Raw genomic sequence first — 25,415 nt, 5'->3', positions numbered from 1 at the left:
AGGTTCTGGGCTTCTGGGTGCTCTGCTCTGTCTTCTCTGGCAACGCGGAATATTCGCTGGAATCACGAGGCAGCCCGCTTCCTTTGGGTGGTCCGGCGCAGCACACATCCAAAGGGGGGGCAGGGAAGGCTGGTTCTAGTGCAGCACACATCCAAGGGGGGGCAGGGAAGGCTGGTTCTAGTGCAGCACACATCCAAGGGGGGGCAGGGAAGGCTGGTTCTAGTGCAGCACACATCCAAGGGGGGGCAGGGAAGGCTGGTTCTAGTGCAGCACACATCCAAGGGGGGGCAGGGAAGGCTGGTTCTAGTGCAGCACACATTCAGAGGGGGGCAGGGAAGGCTGGTTCTAGCACACACACATTCAGAGGGGGGCAGGGAAGGCTGGTTCTAGCACACACACATTCAGAGGGGGGCAGGGAAGGCTGGTTCTAGCACGCACACATTCAGAGGGGGGCAGGGAAGGCTGGTTCTAGTGCAGCACACATCCAAGGGGGGGCAGGGAAGGCTGGTTCTAGCACGCACACATTCAGAGGGGGGCAGGGAAGGCTGGTTCTAGCACACACACATTCAGAGGGGGGCAGGGAAGGCTGGTTCTAGCACACACACATTCAGAGGGGGGCAGGGAAGGCTGGTTCTAGCACACACACATTCAGAGGGGGGCAGGGAAGGCTGGTTCTAGCACACACACATTCAGAGGGGGGCAGGGAAGGCTGGTTCTAGCATGCACACATTCAGAGGGGGGCAGGGAAGGCTGGTTCTAGCACACACACATTCAGAGGGGGGCAGGGAAGGCTGGTTCTAGCACACACACATTCAGAGGGGGGCAGGGAAGGCTGGTTCTAGCACGCACACATTCAGAGGGGGGCAGGGAAGGCTGGTTCTAGCACACACACATTCAGAGGGGGGCAGGGAAGGCTGGTTCTAGCACGCACACATTCAGAGGGGGGCAGGGAAGGCTGGTTCTAGCACGCACACATTCAAAGGGGGGGCAGGGAAGGCTGGTTCTAGCATGCACACATCCAAAGGGGGGGCAGGGAAGGCGGGTTCTGGGCTACTTTGCAGGAACATGGCTGTCCCCAATGACACGCATGTTCTGTCTCCTCGAGGTCCCCGGAATGCACTCGCTGAGGGCGGGGCTTTCTGCCTTTCTGTGGTGGGTTGGACGGCGCTTGCCGCCCAGTTCTGACCCGCATTCTTGCTGTTGGCCGTCTCTGTAGGAATTTCTGTTAAAGAACTAGAAACCCAACCAACGGCCCCGGATGGCAGGCGGTCAGCTAGCATCCATCAGGCAAGTGCCCCAGTGAGGCCATCAATCCTGCACGTTCTCCAAGTTAGCTTTTCATTTGTGTGGCACAGACCTCGTTCATTTGGACATTTTTAGTCTCGGGCGGGAAGAACCTGGCAGGGAGCAGCAAGCTCAGGCGCTTGCCGGCTCCCGGGCTGAGCCGCCCCCTCTGAGTGGCTGGCCGTCAGGCTCCCCCAGCCGCGACAGTGTTCCCCGGGCCACCGAACGTCTCCCTGCCGTGGGCGAGCCTCGGCCGATGCCATCCAGGAAGTTCCATCACGCCCCGACATCCCACTCATTCGGCTCCCCCGCTCCGTGGCGAAAGCCGGGGTGTTCGGTGTCTTGTATAGCCCTCCGGCCTCTCTGGTCTTCCTGGCCTCCTGGCTGCTGGTGAGCCAGAGCCTCCGCCTCCGCCTCCCCACGGAGAGCATTTTCTCTGGCTGGAAACACCGAGGCGCTTCCTCTTCACCCCCCCCAGCTTTCCTCAAGCCTTTCCCGGCCTCTTCGGGCTTAGTGGCTCCCTCTGAGGTCCCTTCTCATTGGTCGCCCATTGGTGGCTCTCCCTTTAGGCGCCGAGTCTGCATCGCTGTCATTGAACAAAGCCTGGCATGGAGGCCCCTCCTCAGGCTCCTGGAGGAGGGGCTTGAAGTACTTCAAGTCGGGGAGCTGACGAGGGCCTGCGGGGCGGGCCGGAAGTTGTGAGGATTGTGCATGGGATCCTGGAAGTCACCGGAAGCCAGCCGAGCTGGTCCACCACGTTTGGCAGCTGTGCCGAGGCGGGGATTCCCCCCCACCCCCAATCCTCCCAAGAAGAGATCTGAACAGACAACCTTGCCCGAAAGGTCGGAGGGCCACCAGGACGTGTGGAATGAGGTCCAGCGACGTCATGACACGCTCCGAGCCCCGCCTGGCTTCATCCCCGCCGAGACCTCTTTAGGGGTCTGGACGCTTCCCTGGTCACACGAGGAGGATGCTTGGCACGGACAAGCTCCGTTACATGAGGCAGGCCAGGGCCAGGATAGATAGGGCGGGCCGGTGCAGGAATGACCGAAGGAGGGAATCCCTCTACGACCAGGCGGCCACTTTCTTGGAAATTAGGCTTTACAAAAATGCACCTTTTTATTTTAATTGGCTTCCTGCGCATCATATCCACTTGAGAACCCTAAGAAAAGGCTCACAGGGCAGAAGTGGTTCTGACATACGACGGCTAAGAAGCCCATCTTGGATCTGCTGAGAGCTCTGACCCAGGGCCAGCCGGTGTGTGCCAGCAGCTGGATTCAGAGCCGGGCCTTCCTCTCTCCACGTGACCGCTCTGCCATGCCAGATACTGCAGTAAGCACGTGCGCACTTCTTTCTCTTCCCCCGACTTTTCCCCTGGCTGCGGCGACTGCTCGTGCTGTTCCCTTTTCCTGGGAAGCCTCTTCCTCGAGGTTCGGCCTAATTTGTCCATCTCCCAATCCAATACATGTTTGGCTTTTGTTTCATCATGTAAATAATTTCTAGGTCTCTTGTTCTATAATAAACAGATATTTAGAGTCTCTGAAATCCAGTTAACACTGCACTGACATGAACATTTCCAAATAAAAAAATGTAGAAATGGGGGAAAAAAACAATTTACGTGATAAAACAAAAGCCAAAATTCTATTTTTTTTAAACCCCTACCTTCCACCTTAGAATCAATATTATATATTGGTTCCAGGGCAGAAGAGTGCTAAGGGCTAGGCAATGGGGGTTAAGTGACTTGCCAAAGGGTCACAGAGACAGAAAGTGTCTGAAGTCAAATTTGAACCCAGGACCCCCAAATTCTTGAATGAACTGATCATTCAAGAATAACCTATTGAACAGGTGAGGATGCTAAATAAACTGTAAAACCAGGATAATGTAATGTTATAAAGATGTTCCTTAAGCTTTGTTTAGAAAAATTTAGAAAACAGCCAAAACGTGAATTTAAAGATTTATTATTCATAAATTATAAAATAATTCATATTTAAATTCTATTTAAACTAAACAACTTGAAATCTAAATTTCTGTCACAGAGCTTTTATTAAAACGAAGACCAGTTAATTCTTAAAAATAACAGCAGCTCAATACAGAATGTTCATCTTGGTCTCCATTTTATGTCTTTTACACCATGAAAATGTTTCTTTAAAGCAGTGTTGTCTGCCCACGTAGAATCTAGACAGGAATCATCATCATTTTCTTCTAATTTCTGGAAAAAAGCTTGCTTTTACTTGAAGTATTTTAGGAAAGTGCATAATAAAATATAAGAATGAATTTTAAAAAGAGGCACTTAAGTGTTCCCTCTAAGGCTGACGATTTCACATTCAAAGACTTCTGGGAGAGGTAAAAGGGGAGGCTCATAAGCAAAGGAAGATACTTTGGGTCCCTGGGGCTTCCCCCTTCTTCAGTGTTCTGAATCAGACCCACCTTCTCCCCAGGCACACTGCTTCCTCTCCCCTCCCCTTCCTAGAACTGAAGAGAATCAGCCTACTTTGGGTTACCTTGAGCTCCTCCTGCCTTTTGTAATAATACAGCATCATTTGTTTTTGTTCTTCATTGCTGATAACAGGCTCCCGGGCTGGAGCTCCTTGGCCCTTCTGTTGAAATACAGAGAAGGGTAAAGTGCACATTAAAGCATTATTGGCTTCTACTTCAATGGCTTTGAGACCTCGGAGATGGGTGGAAACGCGCCGTTTCTGTGATCCTTGTTCACATGCTCCCATCCGCCCTCCCCACACGCAGAGGCCCTTCCCCACCTCGAGCTTTTCACAGTGCAGTACTTGGGTGGTCCCTCTGTTGTCGCTGGTGCCTATTAGCCCATCTCTTTTCCCTCTATCTTGTCAATGACCTGGAATCCTGAGAGTGACTAATCATATTTCCTGAATAATCACATATTCTACTTCTTAATATCCTTTATAAAATAAATCTTAAGACGGCTACGTGGTAAAGTGGAGCAAAGAATCATTAAATGGCTCCAAAAGCCACTGGGTCGGTAGGTCAGTATGGTACGAACATTCGGATTTAGAATCAGAGCTGAATTCGAGTCCCACTCTGTCCCCTTGAAGAGGCTTCTTCCCTTCGGTGGGCCTCAAGATGTCCACCTGTAAAATGAGAGGTCTGGACAAGTGTGCCTACGGTCTCTTCGGAGCCCCAAGATTTTTGGGTTCTTTAGGAAATCACCAACTCTGGCAGTCGGCGCTGTCCTGAAATAGAACAATTAAGCTGAAGTCATTGCAGGGATCAGCCCTGCAGTATTAGAGGGCTTTGGCAACCTACCTCTTTAGGGAAGGTTGAAAATGCATAGGATCCAAGTTGGTTTGTTTTTTAAATCCTTTACTTTCCATCTTATAATCAATTTCTAACTAGAGTTTCTAAGGCAGAAGAGTGGTAAGGGCCAGGCAGTGGGGGTTAAGTGACTTGCCGAAGGGTCACAGAGACAGAAAGTTTCTGAAGTCAGATTTGAACCCAGGACCTCCTGTCTAGGATCAACGATTTTTTAAAGATGACAAGGACCCCAGAGATCGCTGACTTCCTGCCTCCAAATGCAGCTCTTCCCATCACACTGAGCTGCCTCTTTTCCTATCATGGAAAGTCACTCTTCCCAAGACATGAGTCACGTTTCTCCTTTGGGATTTAGCGCCCTGTAGTCCCTCCCATCTCTATCAGACTAGGAACATATTAATCTACTTTGGGAGTCTGGAGCACATGGGAAGCAGTCTCCTTCTGAATTGACAATTTTAATCAGTTTAACAATTTTCTTTCTTTTTTAAAAAAATTCTTACCCATCTGTCTTAGAATAGACACTAAGTACCAGTTCCATGAAAGAAGAGTGGTCAGGGCTAGGCAATGGGGGTCAAGTGACTTTCCCAGGGTCACACAGCTAGGAAGTGTCTGGGGCCAGATTTGAACTTAGGACCTCCTGTCTCTAGGCCTGGCTCTCAATCCACTGAAGAACCCAGCTGCCCCCTGTAATTTCTATTTTAAATGACAATTTTATTTTCCTACATCATTTTAAAAAATGTAACATTTGCATTAAAAAAACCTCAAAGATAGTTTTATACTTTCCTTTTCTACCTCTGTTGGTAAGCATAAGAGATATCTTTATGTAGATTTATTTACTTTGAGACTTGGGTCTATAAAAAGATAATGTTTATATTGCTAATTTAAATATCTTAAATTTACTATAACTTTTCACTAGTTAGAAAATGAAAAAACAGGATCTAGTTATAAAGATATAAATAAAGAAAAATTAAACATAAATACTTACTTGTTGAAGCTTGACAATGATTTTAGTTTTCTCATTTTTCCCCACATAGTCTGAAAGTTTCTGAGTTCTTTTTAACTCCTTTGCTGCCCACCATATTTGTGCCTCTGATTCATTAATGATCTGGAGCCCAGCCTGTAATGAATATAAAAAATCCCCTTTAAGCCAAATTTAACTTTAAGGAAGAGATGAAAAAGTATACCTGCTCCTCTGGTGTTTGGGGTTTTGGGCAGACATGAAGGCCATGGTTAGGGAACTCTCAGACTCAGCTGATACGTTGGCGGGTTTTGCTAAAATGTTTTTTGTTTTGTCTTTTTGAATTCTTTGTTCTGGACCACTACGCTCTGGGAGGAGCTGAAGGTAACTGAAGACAAGAACAATTTTAACTTTAAAAAAAGGAACTATTTTAAATTACATGTTTAACAACTTTTGACAATTGTTTTCTGACATTTTATGATTCAAATTTTCTCTCTCCCTGTCCCTCCCCAACCCCAGGCAGTATATAGTCTGATACAGGTATTATCAATGCTTTCATGCAATACATATTTCCATATTGCTCATGTCATGATAGAAGATACATATCACACAAACAATAAAAATCACATGAAGGAAAGAAAGTGCAAGATGGCAGGCTTTGATCCGCTTTGGACTCCAACAATTCCTTCTTGGCTGTGGAGAGCAAAAAATATTGACTTTTAAGAAAAGATTCAGGGGCAGCTAGGTGGAATAGAGCACCAAGCCTGGAGACAGAAAGGAAGGAAAGAAGGAAAAGGCATCTGGGGAGGGAGAGACAGACAGACAGACAGAGACAGAGAGATTGTAAGTGTGAGAGAGAGTGAGTTTGGCTCAGCTCCTAGCCCTGACACGTGCTAACTGCACAATCCTGGGCAATTTACTGTGCTTCTCTGAGCCTTGGTTTTCTCATCTATAAAATGGGGCTAATTGTACTCTCTACCCACAGGTTCATTGTTAAAAGTGTTTTGTAAACCTCAAAGGCCCACATAAATGGGAATTATTATTTTTGTCTTGCAGTCTTTTAGGCTATGACACAGAGAGAACATTAATACCAGACTTTTTGCCCCTTCAGGCATAAAGGATCTGAGTTGGTCCCCCCCCCCCCCTTTTTTAAATCCTTATTTTCTGTCACAGTACTAACTCCAAGACAGAAGGGCAAGGGCTAGGCAAATGAGGTTGGGATTTGCCCAGCATTACCCATCTAGTACATGGGCTCTAAATCTTCTTTAGACACCAGGACGCCCATCTCACCAGACAGCAGCAACCCTGCCTGATACTCCCCCTTCCCCCAGGATTCTGAGTCTTTGAGGAGTCAGGGATAATTCTGGGATATTATACAATCCATGCTGTGTTGTTAAGAGGAGAGAAAGGCTCCCAAAGCTCATTCCCTATAGGAAGCTGACATGATAGTGAGCTGTAGAGGACCAATATTAGACCTTCACCATCCATTCGATTTTCCAACCATAAGAAGATCAGTTGTAATACCTGTCGACCACTCACTAGCTCTGATATACTGTTGACCTTTTCCTTAATAGGGCCCAAAATTCAAAACTTCAAACTCTCAAATTTCTTCTAACTTTTCACGTCTATCGTACTAATCCCATTCCCAGGCTCCAAATCCTTGACTCTGCCAATTTTTCAGTCCATTATCCCTCTCATCCCCCAAAGCAGCTTGAGACACTAGCCAACCATTTCAGTAATCTTCCTAGCAGCATCGCCCTCTCCCCTTTAATTTTCCCTTATTGCTACCCAAGGGTAACTCTACTACTTTCTCTGGTCCTAATCCCAGGCTGTCAAGCATTGCTGGAAGGAATCATGAAACCATTTTATGGTTAGTTCATGCCACTTAACTCCAGTTGAGCCTTCACTGTTACTAGGCCATTTTTCATTCAGCTCTTATCTACTTTCTCATAGTTTTCAGGGAGTCTGCTTCTTGGGTAGTTTGCTCCTTGCTCTTCTAAGCAGTTTATGATTTTGCTCCTTTCCTCCACAGCTTTTATTTCATTTTTATCTCATTTTATTTCTTCATGTAGTTCTTGATGAAAAAAATTTTTTTTGTCTTTGAGTATCTGCAGTGTTTACGGGAGTTATTTGCTCCATCTAGGCTAGATTTTGATGCATCTCTAGATCTAATATTTTTATATACAAGCCTTTTCTGATTAACCTCCTTCTCCAACTTTATTTTCCCAAGTTGGGGTTTTGTTCCTGGGCCGGGTTCCATTGCCATGTGGGTGATTGCTCCTGCTTGGTCCTTTCCTTGTTTCTACACTGATCTCACCTCGCAAAGATAGCCACCTCCTCTTCTCCCTCAAGAATCTTAAGAGATTCTAAGTATTGGATTTTTAGGGCCTTCTCTGGCACCTTAGGATAGAGTCCCAGGGAAAGTCAGAGCCCCTGGGCATCTGGCCTGTCCTGGTCTGAGAACTGTCAAAACCCAGACTGGTTATTGCTCCTCTTGGTGATTTCTTTTTTTTTTTTTTTTTTTTTTTTTTTTTTTTTTTTGATTTCTGCTGTTTTATTTTACTGGGGGGTGGTTCTGGTAGGGTGTTTGTGTTTCTTTTAATCCATCCTCTTTTCTTCTTTTTCCCCTCAAGGTCGACCAGCAGGCCCAAGTGTTGTCAGACTCCCACATGTGGGCACCCTGATATCTCAGTCTTCTTACTGTGTCCATCGCTCCATTTCATTTCATTTCATTTCACTTCCCTTCACTTGGCCTTCCGGTGGTTTTATTTCTGTTTCTTAGTTTACTTAATTATGATGATTTTTTTTTTTTTTTAAATTTTTGCTTCAATGTTCCCGTCCTGGTCACCGTCGGGTGTCTCCTCTCCATTGACCTGTCAAGGTGGGGAGAGTACTGGGAGGCGATGGAGGAAAATTATGGAACGAGTGATGGAAACTCGTCTGAAGGGGAAAATAGCCAGACGTAGCTCCTGGACCTCTGGCCACAGGGAGTCGGGGTCTTGACGAGAGAGAGGATCACCTGCAAAACGGATGTGAGATACCAGATTCGAGAAAGTTCGCTCCTGTCTCCTCACCCAGGGATGTGTGAGCCTCCAAGCTGAGGAAGATCTGTCCCCCGCCCGTGGGTTGTGCCCTGCCGTGCTTGGTGCTTGGTGAAGGCTTGGAGCCTCTTGCTTCCTGGGAGTTGGGGCTCCTCCGCCTTGTCTTTCTCTGTCTCCCCTCGACACAGGACGGGGCATTTCAAGGCAACCGTCTTTCCGAGGAGCCCGAATGTGCCATTCCCGTGCAAAGTGTTCCTTCCCAACTTCTGTCCTCCTTTTGGGAGCCGGCAGGGCCTGATGAAACAATGGAAGTTTCCCTCTTCCCTCTTGGTTCTGTACATGAGTCCGGAGGACCTGCTGCTAGAGAAAGCTGGTCACCTGACGCTGTCCCTCCTCCTCTTGGTGATTTCTAAGAAATCCAATGTGGGTTTCTGCAAACCTGGGAACTTCTGACCACTTTGGTGCTTCCTTTGGACACAAAGCCTTACAGATTTCTGGCAGGAACTTTTCCTACTTCTCATGGATTTCTGGCCAGTTTTCTTTCTTTTTTTAAAAAATGTTTTTTTTTTTTAATTTTTATTTAATTATGTGATTTAGAATAATTTTCCATGGTTACAAGACTCATGTTCTTTCCCTCCCCTCCTCTCACCCCCCTCCTATATCTGATGCACAATTCCACTGTGTTTAACATGTGCCATTGATCAAGACCTATTTCCTCATTATTAATATTTGCACTGGGGTGATCTTTCAGAGTCCACTTTCCCAGTGGACCCTGTGATCCCACCGACCCATGTGATCAAGCGGTTGGTTTTTTCCTGTGTTTCTTTTCCCACAGTTCTTCCTCTGGATGTAGATAACATTCTTTCTCATATATCCCTCCAAATAGTTCTGGATCATTGCATTGCTGCTAGTAGAGAAGTCCATTACATTTGAATTTACCACAGTGTATCAGTCTCTGTGTACAATGTTTTCCTGGTTCTGCTTCTTTAGCTCTGTAACAATTCCTGGGGGTCGTTTCAGTTTACATGGAATTCCTCCACTTTATTATTCCTTTGAGCACCAACAGATACCACAATGCGTTCAGCCATTCCCCTATTGAAGGGCATCCCCTCATTTTCCAATTTTTGGTCACCACAAAGAGCGCAGCTATGAATATTTTTGTACAAGTCTTTTTGTCCATTATCTCTTTGGGGTACAAACCCAGCAGTGCTATGGCTGGGTCAAAGGGTAGATATTCTTTTGTCGCCCTTTGGGCATAGTTCCAAATTGCCCTCCAGAATGGTTGGATCAATTCACAACTCCACCAGCAATGAATTAATGTCCCAACTTTGCCACATCCCCTCCAGCATTCATTACTTTCCATAGCTGTCATGTTAGCCAATCTGCTGGGTGTGAGGTGATACCTCAGAGTTGTTTTGATTTGCATTCCTCTGATTATAAGAGATTGAGAATACTTTTTTATGTGCTTATTAATAGTTTTGATTTCTTTATCTGAAAATTGTCTGGCCAGTTTTCTGTGCAGCTCCAGAGAGAAGAAATCACTCAATGTGGTTTCTTATTGGAATTCTTGATGATCAACCAGGTGAGAATTTCAGGATTTTGCTGGAGTAGGTATATAAGAGGTGGGCATTGTGCCTCTGTTTAGATAGATATCTTGGCCCAAAGTTCACCTTTTAACTCTCAGTAAATGAGCTTGTTTCTAACTTTACTTGAGAATATTGCAGTCTTAAACCTCCCCTATTTTTACCCTTAACAAGTAAAAACAATTTCAGTATCTTTCACTCATCTTCTCTTTGTTTTTTCCTGTTTCACAGAAATAAAAGTACTTTCTTTCCTAGGCTGACTTCTCACTATTTATGCCCTCAGTCCCTGATGATTTCTATATTCTCTTATTCCTGTTCAGAGGCAAATTCCTAGAAAATGTAGCCTATATTGCCTTCTATCCTAAATAATATGGTTTATGTTCCTACTACAGCTTTCCTTTCAAAGTCATCAATAAATATTAAATGGTAAATTTCAATGGCTTTTTTTTTCAATTTCTTTAATCAATTAGTAGCTATCTAACAATGGTGGCTACATTTTCCTTGTTGAAACTGTTCCCTTTCTGGTTTTATTCTGTTTCTCTATTTACCTCTAATTCCTCCTCCTTCATAATGACACTTCCATTTTTTTTATGTCTAGCTATTTTTTTCAAGATCCTATTTTATGATCTCTTCCCTTCCTCCTGAATTTCTCATTTTGGTTAACTGTACCAACAGTCTCCTAGTTTACACAAGCTTCAAACTTTGAAATTATTGTGATGATTCTTTTTTGTCCCCTACATACCAAGCTAGTCATAAGGTCCTAAAGATCTTAGTCATTTATGGCTTTTTAGGTCCCCTCTTTCTATTCCCAAAGGTACCACAATCAAACATTCGGGGTCTCTTGCCTAGCCTATTCTTGGCCTTTAATCTTTTTTATACATTGCTGCCAGAGATTGATGAGCAATGTGATGAATGCATAGTTCTGATCAAATCGTTCAATTCCCTGCTCAAAAATTTTCAGTTGCTCTCTATAGTCCAAACTGGCCATACTTACACATTGTGCCACTCCTCTATCCTACAGTTAAACTGGACAGGTTGATCTTCTCTAAACATACACAATTCCATCTTCATTCGTTTGTTCAAAAGATCCTTTCAGCTTCAACTGCCCTCCTTTTACCCTGTCTCTGGCTCCTGAAATCTAATCCATTTCTCAAGACCTAGTTCAGATGTCACGCCTGTAAAGGTTTTCCTGATTTCCTCAACTGGAAGTAGTTTCCTCTAACCTCATTACAGATTCTACTATACATGTTAGAACTCTTACAAACTTATCACATCTTAAGTTGTATTATAGCTATTTGTACACATCATTTCTCTTACTAGATTCCAAGCATCTTCAAATCTCTTACTAGATTCCACTGTGCATAAAAAGATATTTACTAAATGTTTGTTTAATGAAATAGAATGTGTTCTCACTGTACTAAATTGCTTCTGATCACATATAAAAGCTATCCCAAAAGTTTCAGGGCAGTTTGAAGCTTTCGGAAAGTACTAAATTAGAATTACGTAAATAATTATTAAGATTCACCAAAGCTTCAGACTGCACTGAGACTTTCTAGTCTATATATCCTATACTTCAGAAGTCAAAGTGATAGACTTTTAATACCCTTTCAAGTGTGGATTATAAAAAATGCATAAAGCATACTTTAGCCCTTATATATTGTAAATAACTCCATTCCCTTTTTCAAGATGAATAAATCCATCTCAGATGATTGCTACATACCTGAGTTCCTGACAAATCTTCTTTATTCTCAAATTCCATTCTAACTGGATCATATGGTGGCAATCCCATTGGATAAACAATCATCACAGCTCCTCGAAGCTGGTCGAGTGCATCTTTCACCATCTCCATAGTAACACATACATTAGCTTGCACTTGTTTCTACAATTGAGCAAGCACTATTACTTAAGCATTCTATAACAACAACTCTTATATTTTGGTTACAGTTTGTATTTAAAAGTAAAGACAAATGGCTAAAAAAGAACTCCATTGGAGGAATAAAATCTTTTTAACTTCTTCCCTCCAATTCTCAAATTACCCATGTTTGTCAACTGAAAAACAAATTCACACTGATATTAAGATGAATATATTTCCCTCAATAAAACAATCTAATTAAGCTTAAGCATTCATAATACTAAGCTATGGATATTAAAACATAATTATGCTTATTTTAAGTAATTAAGAAAAAATATGTATTAACGCATATTTGTCTCACTCGTGAACTACACTAACCTGTTGTTACATAGTTTACCAAAAGTAACAGAAGTATCTCTAAACTGTAGGGGTTGGAGGATAAGTGAAAAACAGTTTAAAGTCTAAAAAGTGTAGGCTAGAGAGCATCCCAAACATGTCTTGGATTTTTTCCATTCCAAATTCTCTCCCTCCCTGTATCCCTTCCCCAATCCAATGAGAAGGTAAGAAATGTGATGCCTATTATACAGTTAAAGTCATGCAAAATATATTTCCACATTATCCACAATACAGGGGAAAAAAGGAAGAAAGGCAAAGAAAGTGAAAGAAATACTTCAATTTGTACTCAGATCATCAACTCTTATCATTTCTCATACTTCCAATGCTTTGTAAAAAGCAGAAAAATCCAAAAGATGGGGCTTCCTATAACTCTGGGAGCAAAATGTGACATTACCTTAGATATTAATGCTTTAGCTTCTTCTACAGTCTTCTTCAAAACTTGCATCATTTTTTCATCTGGAGCTTAAAAGAGAAGTGATAATAAGATTTTAAGAGAAGTTTTAAATATGCTGTATACTTTGTGGCAATCTGGTAAAAAGTTTAATGATAGGTAGTGAATTTTAGTAATGGATTCAAGAAGGTGTTACATTAAAGGCAGTAGATAGGTTAAATGGCTGGGTAGGGACAGGATCTCTTCACAGCTATATAACTTTCTGCAAAAAAGACAAAGTCTGAGAAGCAATGATGTGGAAGAGTGTACAGGCTTGAAAAAAAGGACCTGGGAGAATAGTCAGAATTTCAGCATGGAATCATGCTGAAAGAAAGTTTTAAATTTTCAGTTGAGAAAACAAGGGACAAGAGAAAAACAAGTTGAAACCTCATATATTTCATCAATATTTGTGACTTGTCATTTTATGTCAAAAGCTGGCAGCTAAGTTAAAATAATCCCTCCTGAAAAACGAGTTATTAAGCTGGCTTTTCCTACTATTCTTTCTGAATTTAACTAACTCTTTTGCTCTGGAGAACACTACCTAACTCTGAACACAGAGCAAGTTTATAACAGTGTGGAAACTATGGCACCTTCCAGCAGGATGCCCTTGTGAACAGAGATCATTCTTCATTCACACCTTTGGATCACCTTGGTGCAACACGATGTCTTGCACTCAATAGTGCACTTAATAAATGTAAAATGAACTGAAATGCTTCTGTGATCACCAGTTTTAAAAGGTCATTTTAGGTTGCAATTTCTTTAAAGGGCCTGTACCTTCACCTTTCATAGCCTTCATAGTACACAATATTTTTGGGTACCCCCAAGCATACAAAACAATTATTTGAGTGGTTGACATTTTTCTAAATTTAATTTTTACATGAGGGTCTACTTTGGATAAAGAAATTATAATCTAATTGGTAGTTTACAATTTTAAGACTCCACCTCTCATATGTTAAGAGGACAACCAAATCCCAGAGATGATTAAAGTTAATGAGTCATTCTCTATAAAGAGATATGGGAGATATGGCTCCTCACAATAAAGAGGGATTAAATATAATTGCATTCTTCTTCCTATTTCTGTACATATCAAGAGGCCATTTAAACAAATATGCACTTCTGAAACCCTGACAGAATTTGAACCTCAAAATTTTTCCACTAAATATTGTCCCATACTATATTTAAGATATAGCTGTTATACAATATTAAGAATGTCTGAGCTTCACTTATCTAATCCTCTGTGTATTACCATACTGGCGTCTTAAGATAGGAACATATAAAATTAAGTTTGTGCTTATAAATTTGTGTTGAAATGTTGAGATCATTTTCAAATAAAAAATAATGAAATATTACATTTTCTATTATCAACATTGACCAAACTTACTCAGTTACATAGAAGAAAAAAGTTATTTATTGCTTGATTACCATGACCGTTTCTTCGTCCAATTTCGTCCTTCTTAAACACTGAACCCCCACTTGGCATACATTTTTCAGCCCATTCATCTTTTAATTTCAGCTCCTCAATTTGTTCATCTGTTAGTCCTTGCATATTAGGTGGTAAAAATATTCCATGTTCTGCTAGTTCTTCCATTTCTTGAAATATGGACAAAAGAGAAAATTAGAAAATATATTTCAGTTATATTATCATCACCATTACATATCTAAATAACATAGTTACCAAAAGAACTTTAAGATATAGTTTCATTTGGCTCCCACAGTAACACTATTGTGAAGATTGGATTTAACTATCTCCCGATTTTAACAATAAAGATACTTAGCCCTTTCTTTATTGTGAAGATAAAAGTGTAATCTCCGGATTGTAACAATGAAGATACTTTGCTCTTCCTTTATAGTGAAACTAGAATTGTAAGCTACAATCTATTTTTAGATTTTAACTACTAAAAGGTGTTAAGTAACTACAAAAAGTGAACTTAACAAAAGAGGATTTAAGTAACCCCAAAAGATAAAATCTAACCAAAAAAGGTGAGAACTAAAGAATGGGCAGTCCTGGAGAAAAGCATCTGCTGTGATTGGTAGACGTGAAAATTTAGAAGACATGACACAAGAGAAAAAGGCCTTTAAATAGAGGGGGAAAAAGACTGAAGAAGACAGTCAGTCACCTGGGCTTAGAGTGAAGGATCAGTCCCTCAGAGCTGAAGGGAAGATGGACATTTGTTCGGTTATTTCAGGCACTGACTGAAAGACCGACACCCAGACTTCTTTTAGGCTGTTACCGTTGGTGAACGAAAAGTCGACTTAGTGACCCCACCTTTCTGGAGGTGTGAGGCCTCCAGGTAAGGCCCATCTTCTTGAGACTCTCTTCCCCTGGCTGGGGACTTAGAAATTCTTAGAAGCCAGAGTTTTTCTCTCTCTCTCATTCCTTAATATCTTCCTTCTATTGTAAATAAACTACCATATGCTGGGAGCCATTAGGCCACGACGCCTTGACAGAGTCACGTGTGGTAGCTAAGGAGGCCACCGAGTGGTCCTTGGCAAGATGTGATTGCCCACTCAGTCTCCTTTGCATAACCTTTCTCATCAATATCCCTTACCTTTGGAATTGACATGATTACTATTCCCCCTAGTCTCAGAAGTAATAATGCAAGAGCAAAATACCTGTACCCTAATTCTCTAAAACATCACCAAAAGTTCAGACCTTCAAACCCAATCCCAAAGACCATCATAGGTTAACTTTTATTTAGGTACATAATTCCCAGCAAAACTGCACTACAAGCCAAGCCCAGAACTTTCCCACTCACAGAAATTTATTCTAATGAAGCCAACACACAAATCAATCATAAAGGCCCATACAAAAAGTACAGGTACACTAAGCTTCAACATGCCTCAGTGACTCGACTTCATAAACTAGTAACTTGCCAGTGGGCAATTCCCTAGTAAACCCTGAAAAATGATCAGTCTAATATAAAATATGAGTTGTGTTCCCAGTACCCCTCAAACTCAATGGTATGATTGTTGAATTGTCTTTTAAGAACTTATGATTGATTACTTTTAATAAGTAAATTTCCTTGATTGTAAGCTCAAAACTCCTCACAGGGTAATGAGAAAATTAAGCCACCTATGACAGAATCATTTGTCTTGTGTGGAACCTTTGTTCACAATACAAGAATATAGAATGCTAATCAAGTGATTTGTTAAAAGTTAATGTATCAGGCCTAGAGATGGGAGGTCCTAGGTTCAAATCTGGCATCAGACACTTCCTAGCTGTGTGATCCTGGGCAAGTCACTTAACCCCCATTGCCTAGCCCTTACCACTCTTCTGCCTTGGAGCCGATACACAGTATTGACTCCAAGATGGAAGGTAGGGGTTAAAAAAAAAGTTAATGTATCATTTTTCCAATTATTTCCATTTAGACATGTATATTAGGTCATGTATCTGTGTGCCAAGAAAATGGGTATAAAAATAAACATAAAGCCTGGGGATGGCAAAGTAGTCCCATGGCTGTAATGATTAAGCTGTCTTCCATTTGTTATTTTTTTGACTGATCGTTCGCCACCTGTCGGGAACCCCTGGAGTAGCGAGTGAGGCTGAACCTTGCCCGTGGCAACCATAAATTCCATTTACTTTAGTAATTCATTTTGGTTCTTAGAAATTAAATCCCTGATGACCACCTAATATAAATATATTCAAAGTCCAACCACAAATAATTTTAACACTATGAAGTATTCAGCATTTTACAAAAGAAAAAAAATTTAAGGTTCAATGAGTATAAGAGATATGTCTAAATTACAAGGCTAAGAAATGGCTGAACTAGGGCTGGAATCAAGTTCCCTAAACTCCTAGTAAAGAGTTCTTTCTAGTATATTAGCCTGTGAATGCCTTTTTCATGTTCTTTTTTTTAGAATGCTAAAGTTGGATGAGAATGTAAAGGTCATTTCATCTAACCACCCACCAGCAGATGCTGGAATATCCTTGATAATATCCAGCTCCTGCCTGAATACTTCATAACAGGGAATTAATTGCAGCTTGTTAGCTTTAATTTTTAACAGTTCCAATCATTACAGCTTTTCTTTATAATGAATTGTAATCTGTTTCTCTTTCATTCACTTGATTCTAGTTCAACAATACAACAAATATTTATTATATACATACTATATGTAAGTCACTTTTTAAAGTAACTGATGAAAAGTATAGATATGATAATTCTCTTCTCAAGGAACTGAAAACATAATACAGAGGGGGAAAATGTATACATAAATAATGGCTATACAGGGAGGAACATGAGAAATACAAAAAAGAATGACTACATTACCTAATAGCACCAAAATGCTATTAGAAATGTAAAGAGAGACTATCAACTAAGATGGCAATGGGAAAGAGGTGAGCCAGACCAGCTCTCAATTATCCCTCTCAAAAACAATAGAAACTCTTAAGAAGACACAAACTTCAAAAGAAAATCACCTCACAGGCAAGGAAAATGAATATTCAAATAAATCAACAAAGTAAAAATACTCCAACAAAATAAATAAAGATTTAAAAATCCTTATGGAAGTGCGAAAGGAACAAAATCAAACCATGGATCCTGAAACAATGGTAGAACGTAACCTTGATAAGAAACACACTGAAGAAAGGAAAAAGCTGACATTAGTGAAGAAGGAACAAAATATAAGGACAATGAAAGCTGAGTCAGAAATATTTGTGGAAGATATAAATAAAACTGGGTTTAGTAAAGAGAACTGTTGTACAAAAAGGCAAAATGGCACATGTGGCAAAACAACAAACAGCCCTTACCTTCTATCTTAGAATCAACACTGTGTATTGGTTCCAAGGCAGAGGAATGGTAAGGGCTAGGCAATGGGGGTTAAGTGACTTGCCCAGGGTCACACAGCTTGGAAGTGTCTGAGGCCACATTTGAACCCAAGATCTCTGGGCCTAGCTCTCAATCCACTGAGTCACCTAGCTGCCCCCAACTTAATGGATACTTGAAAGCTTGTCAAACAAAGATGATGGTACTAGAAGACAGAGGTCAAAGACAGATCCTGAGACTTAGTGGAGTCCCCAGAAACATTTAAGAGAGCATGATGACTGTTTCAGGAAACTGTGGAAGAAGTTCCCAGAATTTTTGAAATCAAGGAAACTAAAGGGCACCAGTACAGATGAACCCCAAATTCAATTCGCTCAGGTGTGAACCTTTAATTTACAAAAGTGAAGAGCAGTAAAAAATAAGAAAAAAAATCACATAGCAAAAGAATGCCAAACTGATGTGCAGATTTTTCACCCAAAATGAAAGAAAAAAGCAAAGGCACAGAGGCTAGAAAGGTAATGGTCAGAACAAGGGGCACGAAGCAAGACAGCTGCCCACAAAATAGACTGTGTGAAGGAGAACAGTAGCTTAGAGCTAGAAAGGTAGACTGTGGAGCCTGATCATGAATAAGAAATACGTATTTTGTTTTGGCAGTGAAGGGGCATGTCTGAATAATAATAATAATAATAATAATGCTGTCTGAATAACTTTCCCAATGCAATGTGAATAATTGACTGGAGAGGGAGGACAGATTGTAGGCAAGAAGATGAGTTTGGAGGCTATTATAATAGCCCAGAAAAAAAAGAGATGTGAGCTGGAACTAGAATAGTTATTGTGTAAATATAAAGGAGGAAACAGATGTAAAAGCTGCTAGAGAAGTATAATCAGTTGAGGAAAGGAAGAATGTTTATTCTGGAGGATGGTAGACTCAAGATATAACTGATGAAGAAAGAACTAGGAATAATTAGAAGTTGCAAAGAGGAAGATTTCGACTCCACATAAAAGGTGAAAATAATGACATCTGTTCAAAAGTGAAACAGACTACCTGATAAGGCAGTGAGTGCCCATGATGGAAATCTTTGAGTGGAGGCTAGGTGACCACTTAGAAGACGTATTATCATCTGCTCTGCTGCTATATTTTCTGAGTATTTTCATCTGATTTGTACAAGGCTGAAATCTCCGAGCTGTGTTCCTCCTGTGGAAGGCAAGTTCCTTGAGAGAAGGGATTCTTACTTTTCTATTTGTAACCCTCAGCACAAAGCTCTGCATGTATACGAGTGATTAAAATGTTTTTTCATCCATTCATTTGTTTGGAAGTTAGGGAGATGTCTATTCAGCGTAAAAGTTGGAATAACGTTTAAGTTGCTTTCCAACTCGGAAATTCTGTGGCAGGTCTTGGCATCAGATTAGAAACTGGTGGAGGAGATGGGAGGGAAGAGGCAAGGCAGGGGTTAATAAAGTTGCTGAGGGAGGAAACCTGGACAATGGGAGTAACACTAACAAAAAAGGAGAAATCAAACAGTAGGATCTGGGGCTACCGAGCTTATACAGAGTGAAGCCTGTCAGCCAATTAGCTATGTGACATCTAGGGGACAGCGAGTGCATAAGCTAGGGAGTCAGAGGCCTTGGATTTGAAGGTTAGTCCCATCACTAACTCTGAATATTTCTGGGCAAGTCACTTAGATTCTGTAGGTTTATAAAATGAGGCAGTTGGTCTGTCATCCAACATCCTTTCTCTATCTATGATCTCATACTTCCTTCTAGTCCTTAAACTAGGGCCCTTTCTGCCGTCATCCAAGATGTTAATAAAAATGTCCACCAGAACAAAATCTACCTTTAGACTGATGGGAATCTATGTTATACCTCCTAAACCAAGGTTCACGGGGAACATATTGACAAGACCAAACTCTGTAGTATATATGGACTAAGGAAGAAAGGATATGAGGACGACAGGTTGTAAAACTAAAGAGCTGGAAAGATGGTAGTGTTTGGGGGAATTCTGGAGGAGGTGAATTTGAGGAAGATAAATTCTGTTCTAGATATGTTGAGCATGAGGTGCCTTTGGTGCATCTGGATGGAGATGTCCAGGCAGGATCTTTTAGACATCTTTCATACCATCTACTTTTCTTCATTCTCATGAAAATGAATGCTATGGAAGGATACTGGTATAGTTGTGGGTCAGAGAAGAGAATAGGGCATGTCTGAGAGCTGTTACAAAGGTAAAATTTATAGGCCTTGGCAATAGGGGATGAGAGACAAGGGAGTTGAGGATAACTTGGGCTATGAGCCTGGATGACTAGGAAAAGGTGTAGCAGGGAAGTTTGGAAGGGAAGGTTCAGGGGAAAAGATGATGAGTTTCGTTTTGAACATGTTAAAATTGATGTGTCTACTGGACATCAAGCTCTAGATATCTAATAGGGTGTTGGAGATTTGAATCTGGAGGTCAGCAGAGAGATTAGGGCTGGATAAGTAGATCTGAGAATAAAGCAGAGATGATGATCAACTGTTTAGAAGACAAGTATCATCAAATATATGAAGGACTGTCATTAGAAAAGGGATTATGCCCATTCTCTTTGGTCCCAGGAACCAGCCAGTCTCCAAATGGAAATTATAATGATACATTTGGGCCTAATATAACTCTAAGAGCTATCTAGAATGATGTGGGCTGTCTCAAGAAACAGTAGGTTTTTCTCTCACTGCAATTTTTTTTAACCCTTACCTTCCATCTTGGAGTCAATACTGTGTATTGGTTCCAAGGCAGAAGAGTGGTAAGGGCTAGGCAATGGGGGTCAAGTGACTTGCCCAGGGTCACACAGCTGGGAAGTGTCTGAGGTCACATCTGAACCCAGGACCTCCCGTCTCTAGGACTGGCTCTCCATCCACTGAGATACCTAGCTGTCCCCTCTCACTGGAATTTTTTAAGCAAAGATGGTTATTTAGTTTTCAGGTAGGACATGGAATGAATTCTTGTATGGATTGGACTAGATAGCTTTTAAGGTCTCTTCCAACCCAAATCTGAGATTCCTTAACTTCTTTTTCACTAGCAATTTCAAACCTACTAGAGTCATGTATATACAAAATATAGAGAGACCAGAAGGAAGGTAAGTATAGCAGCAAAGAGGAATAGGAAAGGCCTCAGGCAGAAGTCATGCTTGAGCTGAATCTTGAAGGAAGATGTCAATTCCTGGAGGTTGAAGTGAGAAGGTAAAATATTCCAGGGTCAGGGGACAACTGTATAAAGGCACAGCACTGTAATTAATTATTGAATACAAGTAGTATAGCTGTATCTTTGCATGCATGGAGGGGAATAAAATGTAAGAAGATTAGAAAGTAGGAAGGGGGCATGTTGTGAAGAGTGTGAATACCAAACAAAGAATTTGATATTGGTCCTAGATTTAAGAGGAAGCCACTTGGGTTTATTTAGTTAGACAAGAGGAGAAATATAATCATGCCTAGGCTTTAGGAAAACCAGTTTGCCAGTTGAATAAAGAATTGGCAAGGGGAGAAAACTGAGACAGAGAGACAACATGATTCAGCAAGCTATTGAACTCAAGTCTGTCATGACATCAGATGGAAAAATATGGTTTGAATAGTGTTATCTATAGTTGGTTGAATCATGCCCAGAGAGTTTTGATTCTATTCAATTTAATTAAACAAGCACTTAGTAAGCAATCATCACATTCCAGGCACTGTGCTAGGAGCTGGGGATACAAAGACAAACACTTAACAGTCCATTCTTTTAAGGAGCTTGGTTGTCATAACACCTACATGTACTGTTTACAAAGTAAATACACAGCAAAGGCATGAGCTGAAAGTGCTGCTTGAGCTTCAAAGGAAACCAGGGATTTTAACAGTCAGAGGGAAGATGAGGACAGCAAATGCAGAGACCGGAAGGTAGGAGATAGAGTGTTATCTATGAAGACTACAAGAAGACCACCACTTTGGCTAGACTGCTGTGTAGAGGAAGAAGAGTTATGAATGATAATACAGGAAAAGTTGGTTAAATCCAGGTTGTGAACATCTTGACATGCTAAGCAGGGAGTCTGTATTTGATCCTAGAAGTTTAAAGGAGAAATTGGAGTGCAAAAAGCAACATTCTGTCACGCCTGTGCTTTAGAATATCACTTGTTTACTCCTTTCCTCTTAGGGCTCCATTGTGTCTAGATTTCTTTTTACATTGTGACCCAACAGCTTTGTCACCTGAAAATTTCCAGAAATGTCATCTATCTTTTTATCCACATTAGAATTAGAGATGGTTAACGGCGATGAGCCAAGCACAAATCTCAGGAGCAGGCACTCCATTGGAGATATGCTTCCAAGGTAGTATTAAATTCTTCTGGCCTGCCCGTTTGAACACTTCCAAATCCATCTGTCATCTATACTATGAAAGACTGTAAATGCTCTGATGATCTAGATAAATTTACCTAGGATCCTACCTTCATCTACCAGTCAGAAAGTGACTTGCCCAAGCATAGATAAGTGTCTGGGGGCAGAATGTGAACGTGGCCAATTAACTATTGCCCTAGCACAATATTCCATTTCCTATCTCTACAAAAGATGTCTCCTGAGTCTGGGAAGTTCTTCCTCCTCATCTTTGCTTCTTGGAATCCCTAGTTTCCTTCAAGGCCCAGCTCAACTGTAAGCTCCCATCTAAGACTTTTTTGTCCTCCTACCTCGCCAATGTAAGCGCTCTATTCACAAAAAGCATATTTGTATAAATGAGTATGCATCATTTCCTTTCTGGAGGCTATAAATTCTGGAGAGTTGGGACAGTTTTTTCTTGTTTTTCTTTGTTTCCTTAGCACCTGGCCCAGGCCACAGTAGGTATTTCATAAATGCCTGGTGAAATGAACTGAGTCTTCACCAATGTAGTAGTTTTGTGGTTGAGAGGTAACAGTTAACTCTATATAGGATGTGGAAACTCCTTTCTACAAGGCAGTTTGGCAGCTCATCTGTAATCTGCAGTCTCAGGGAGATGCCAACTCATTTTGATTCTCATTTCTATTTACAAAACTGGTATGTACGTGTCAAGAAGCAGGTCTGGAAGCAGCCTCCAAGGCCTGAACTCTTTATTCATTTTGTGGGGGGGTGGAGGAAGTATCTATAGAGATCTAAATAAAAGTCTGTATTTCTTTATTTTAAAATATACATATATATACATACTTTGTCTATCTATATGTATGTATGTGTGTGTGTATATACCCCCCCCCCATTTATTATTCGATTGTTGCAGGGAGCTCCCTGTAAGCAGTATTCCCTCACACCCTAATGATCTTCTAACATTCTGAGGGGCCTGTATGTGTCGGAGATTGAGACCGAACCCCAAACTTGCCGACCTGGGGGCCGGCTCTGCATTCTTGTTCTGGGAACAACACAACTGGCAAATGCTGGCTCTGCGTGGGGATGAAGGCCCTACCTCGGTGGGCTCCAGGAGCGAGCCTGTCTTTAATGACTCGGGTACCTGAACAAATGCGCTCCACCTTGAGCCTCCCATTGTAGATCTTGGTGACCTGCTGGGTGAGTTCCCCGATCGGGGTGCTCCCAGGCGCCTGCAGCAGAAATTGGCTTTCATCGCCCCGCTTCACGTGGAGATAAACCATCCCCGCCCAAGGGGACTCCGGAACCGTCCCGGAGTGCACGGCGCACGCGCAGCTCGGCGGCACTACGGGAAACAAGAACAGCGGAGAAGTTAAGGCAAGGCCTGGCTTCGATTCTGGGGTCAAAGGGAGTCAAAGTCTTGGAGACGGGGTCTGCGGTGGGAGAGCTTGGTAAAGGAAACTAGTGGAGTGCAGGAAAACACCCCGCCCCTTACAAGAACTATCGGTTGCTAGGGGCGACCGAATCCAACAAACGTCCTGGGATAGCGAGGGAATGGGAGAAACCGGACCTCGCTGGGCCCGGCCGGGGCTGCGTCAGCTCTGGGGAAACCCTCCCTCCGTCTTCCCAAGTGCTGCTGGAGCCGTGGAAGCCCCGAGAACTGTTACCACCACTTGGAAGTCTCCGATACCGGGAGCCCTCTCGTTTACTCTGAACAGCCACCAAAGAGAAGGGTGGAGAAAAGACGCGACGCGACGCGACGCCCCGCCCCCTTCCCGATCGCGGAAGTGACGACACGCAACGGCAGCCTCGCGCCTCCCCACCCCACCCCCCTTCTCCCAACCCCTATCTCTCCTTCCTGGCCCCGCCGTGGCTCTCGGAAGTCGCTCTTTTCGTCTATGGAAGGACTTTCTGTGCCCCTGGCTTTGAGGGGGGGTGGGGGGAATGGGGCGCTTTTGGAAAAGTTCCCGTCGATGAGTGGGAGCAAGGCCGATTGTTGGGTTTGAAGCCCGGAAGGCTTGAGTTCGAAACTCAGTACAGAAACACACTGCCTCAGTGTCCTACATCTGTCAAAGAGAACAGCACCCTCCCTTACTGGGTTGTCATGAGGATCAAAGTAAATAATATATGCAGAATGCCCTGTAAATGCTAGCTATTATTATCAATTAAAAGGCTTCCTGTTCTCTTATTTAAAGAAAAAAAGTACGTGGTACTCAGAGCCTAATTTTTTTTTTCCATTTTCCATTTTAAGTTTGATGTGGTTCAGTTGGAAGGCGATATGTGAATTTAACCACCAGGCAGTGATGACGGCTTGTGAGTTGGGTAGACCCTGTCACAAGGCCTCAGGGTACCCTGGTGTGCCTTTTGGATCTACCTCTATCAACGTGGTGAGGCTCAAATGAGAGCAGGGAGGTAGAGCCCTTTGCAAACCCTAAAATCTTAACATAAATGCCAGTGATTGTGTTTAGTCTCCATCTGATGAAGGTTTAATGGGCTGAGACTTCTATTACACTTGCTGAACTCAAGCAAGAGAGCTATACAGGGTCGTGCTGGTTCTCAAAAGAAAATGTACAGACTTTTCAATTTAATCTGTGTTATTAATACTTTCATAAGTCCAAAAGTCACCATAAACCAAGTCTAGAATTGTATTGATTTCTCAGATGTAAATGCTCATACATTAATTTTAACATTGGCCTCTCGAGGTAGGTAGAACTGACTGGGGCACACTCTTGTCCCAATCCTTGTACAGTCATGGACTTTCCACATCCAGCTCATGCTTTTAGCATAGATGTTCTAAACAAACAGTACAAAATACATAGAAAACAAGGCATAATGGCCATTGGTACCAACTGGCATATGTAAGGGGGAAATAGGGTTAATTTTAAAAGGGTTGGACTTGATTACTTAGGAGTGTGTTGCTCCCCAGGAATTTAATAATTCCAAAGAGATTTTATTTACAATTTGTTTACAAAATGTAGAAAGAGTGAAGTAAGAAATCAGAGAGAGGATAAGGTTAGATATTTAGCCTAAACACTAAGTAATTTACTCCCAGCCCCTGGGCAGGGAAAGTTAGTTCTTCACCAGAGGGGCCTTGGCCCTAGGGATGCAGAGAATCTCAAGAGGATAGGTCTCTCCTGAGGTCTCTTCTAAATATCCAGCCGTTAAGAGTCAGCTTTTCACTCACTACTTGTCAGGTCCAAATAGCAGATCCTTCTGCCCCTCTCCACCAGTCTCAACTCGAAAGCATGATGAATAGAACTCCTTCAGGAAGTTGTCACATCCTTTTTTAAAGACATTTTCTCTTATGTCACTTCCTGTGTCTTCCCCTAATTTTACATCTATCAATCACAATTGATGCTCTGTTCTAGGACTGCCCAGAAGGCAGTCAGTCGATTCTGATTTGTCACCCACTATCACACATGTGGGTCACAGACCTCCCACTCAATGATTAAGTGGGATGTTTATACTTTTCGTGATTAGATCTAAAAATGGGCAGATCTCCATACTCAACT

General features: G+C 42.1%; 1 protein-coding gene across 6 annotated transcripts; it reads right to left on the bottom strand.

Annotated features, from left to right (window-relative positions):
- Nucleotides 1-2,384: 2,384 nt before the first annotated feature.
- On the bottom strand, nt 2,385-23,712 carry CFAP298 (cilia and flagella associated protein 298). 6 transcript variants are annotated; one of them, XM_056826072.1, is made up of 8 exons: nt 23,571-23,712; nt 23,048-23,248; nt 14,249-14,416; nt 12,791-12,858; nt 11,869-12,027; nt 5,552-5,683; nt 3,786-3,881; nt 2,385-2,797 (listed from the first exon to the last, which is right to left on the bottom strand). In XM_056826072.1, exons 2-8 carry the CDS (start codon nt 23,184-23,186, stop codon nt 2,492-2,494), a joined length of 1,068 nt encoding a protein of 355 aa, XP_056682050.1. In that variant the 5' UTR covers nt 23,187-23,248; nt 23,571-23,712; the 3' UTR covers nt 2,385-2,491. The 6 variants fall into 6 exon arrangements, with proteins under 6 accessions (XP_056682050.1, XP_056682049.1, XP_056682051.1 ...); XM_056826071.1 differs by having other exon boundaries at nt 23,399-23,684; XM_056826073.1 differs by having other exon boundaries at nt 23,474-23,684.
- Between the last annotated feature and the right edge of the window lie 1,703 nt (nt 23,713-25,415).

This window comes from Monodelphis domestica, chromosome 4 (genome assembly GCF_027887165.1).
Source record: "Monodelphis domestica isolate mMonDom1 chromosome 4, mMonDom1.pri, whole genome shotgun sequence".
Taxonomy (NCBI): domain Eukaryota; kingdom Metazoa; phylum Chordata; class Mammalia; order Didelphimorphia; family Didelphidae; genus Monodelphis; species Monodelphis domestica.
Note: the sequence above shows the minus strand (reverse complement) of the source record. Positions and strands in the feature narration are given on the sequence as shown.

Bases quoted from the DNA above. Each gene is read 5' to 3' on its own strand.
- CFAP298 (XM_056826072.1), bottom strand. From the start codon at position 23,186: ATGGTTTATCTCCACGTGAAGCGGGGCGATGAAAGCCAATTTCTGCTG. The intron at 12,028-12,790 runs GTAATGTCACAT...GCTCAATTGTAG, and splicing joins CTAAAGCATTAATATCTAAG to AAACAAGTGCAAGCTAATGT. The intron at 3,882-5,551 runs GTAAGTATTTAT...GTATTTCAACAG, and splicing joins TCATTGTCAAGCTTCAACAA to AAGGGCCAAGGAGCTCCAGC.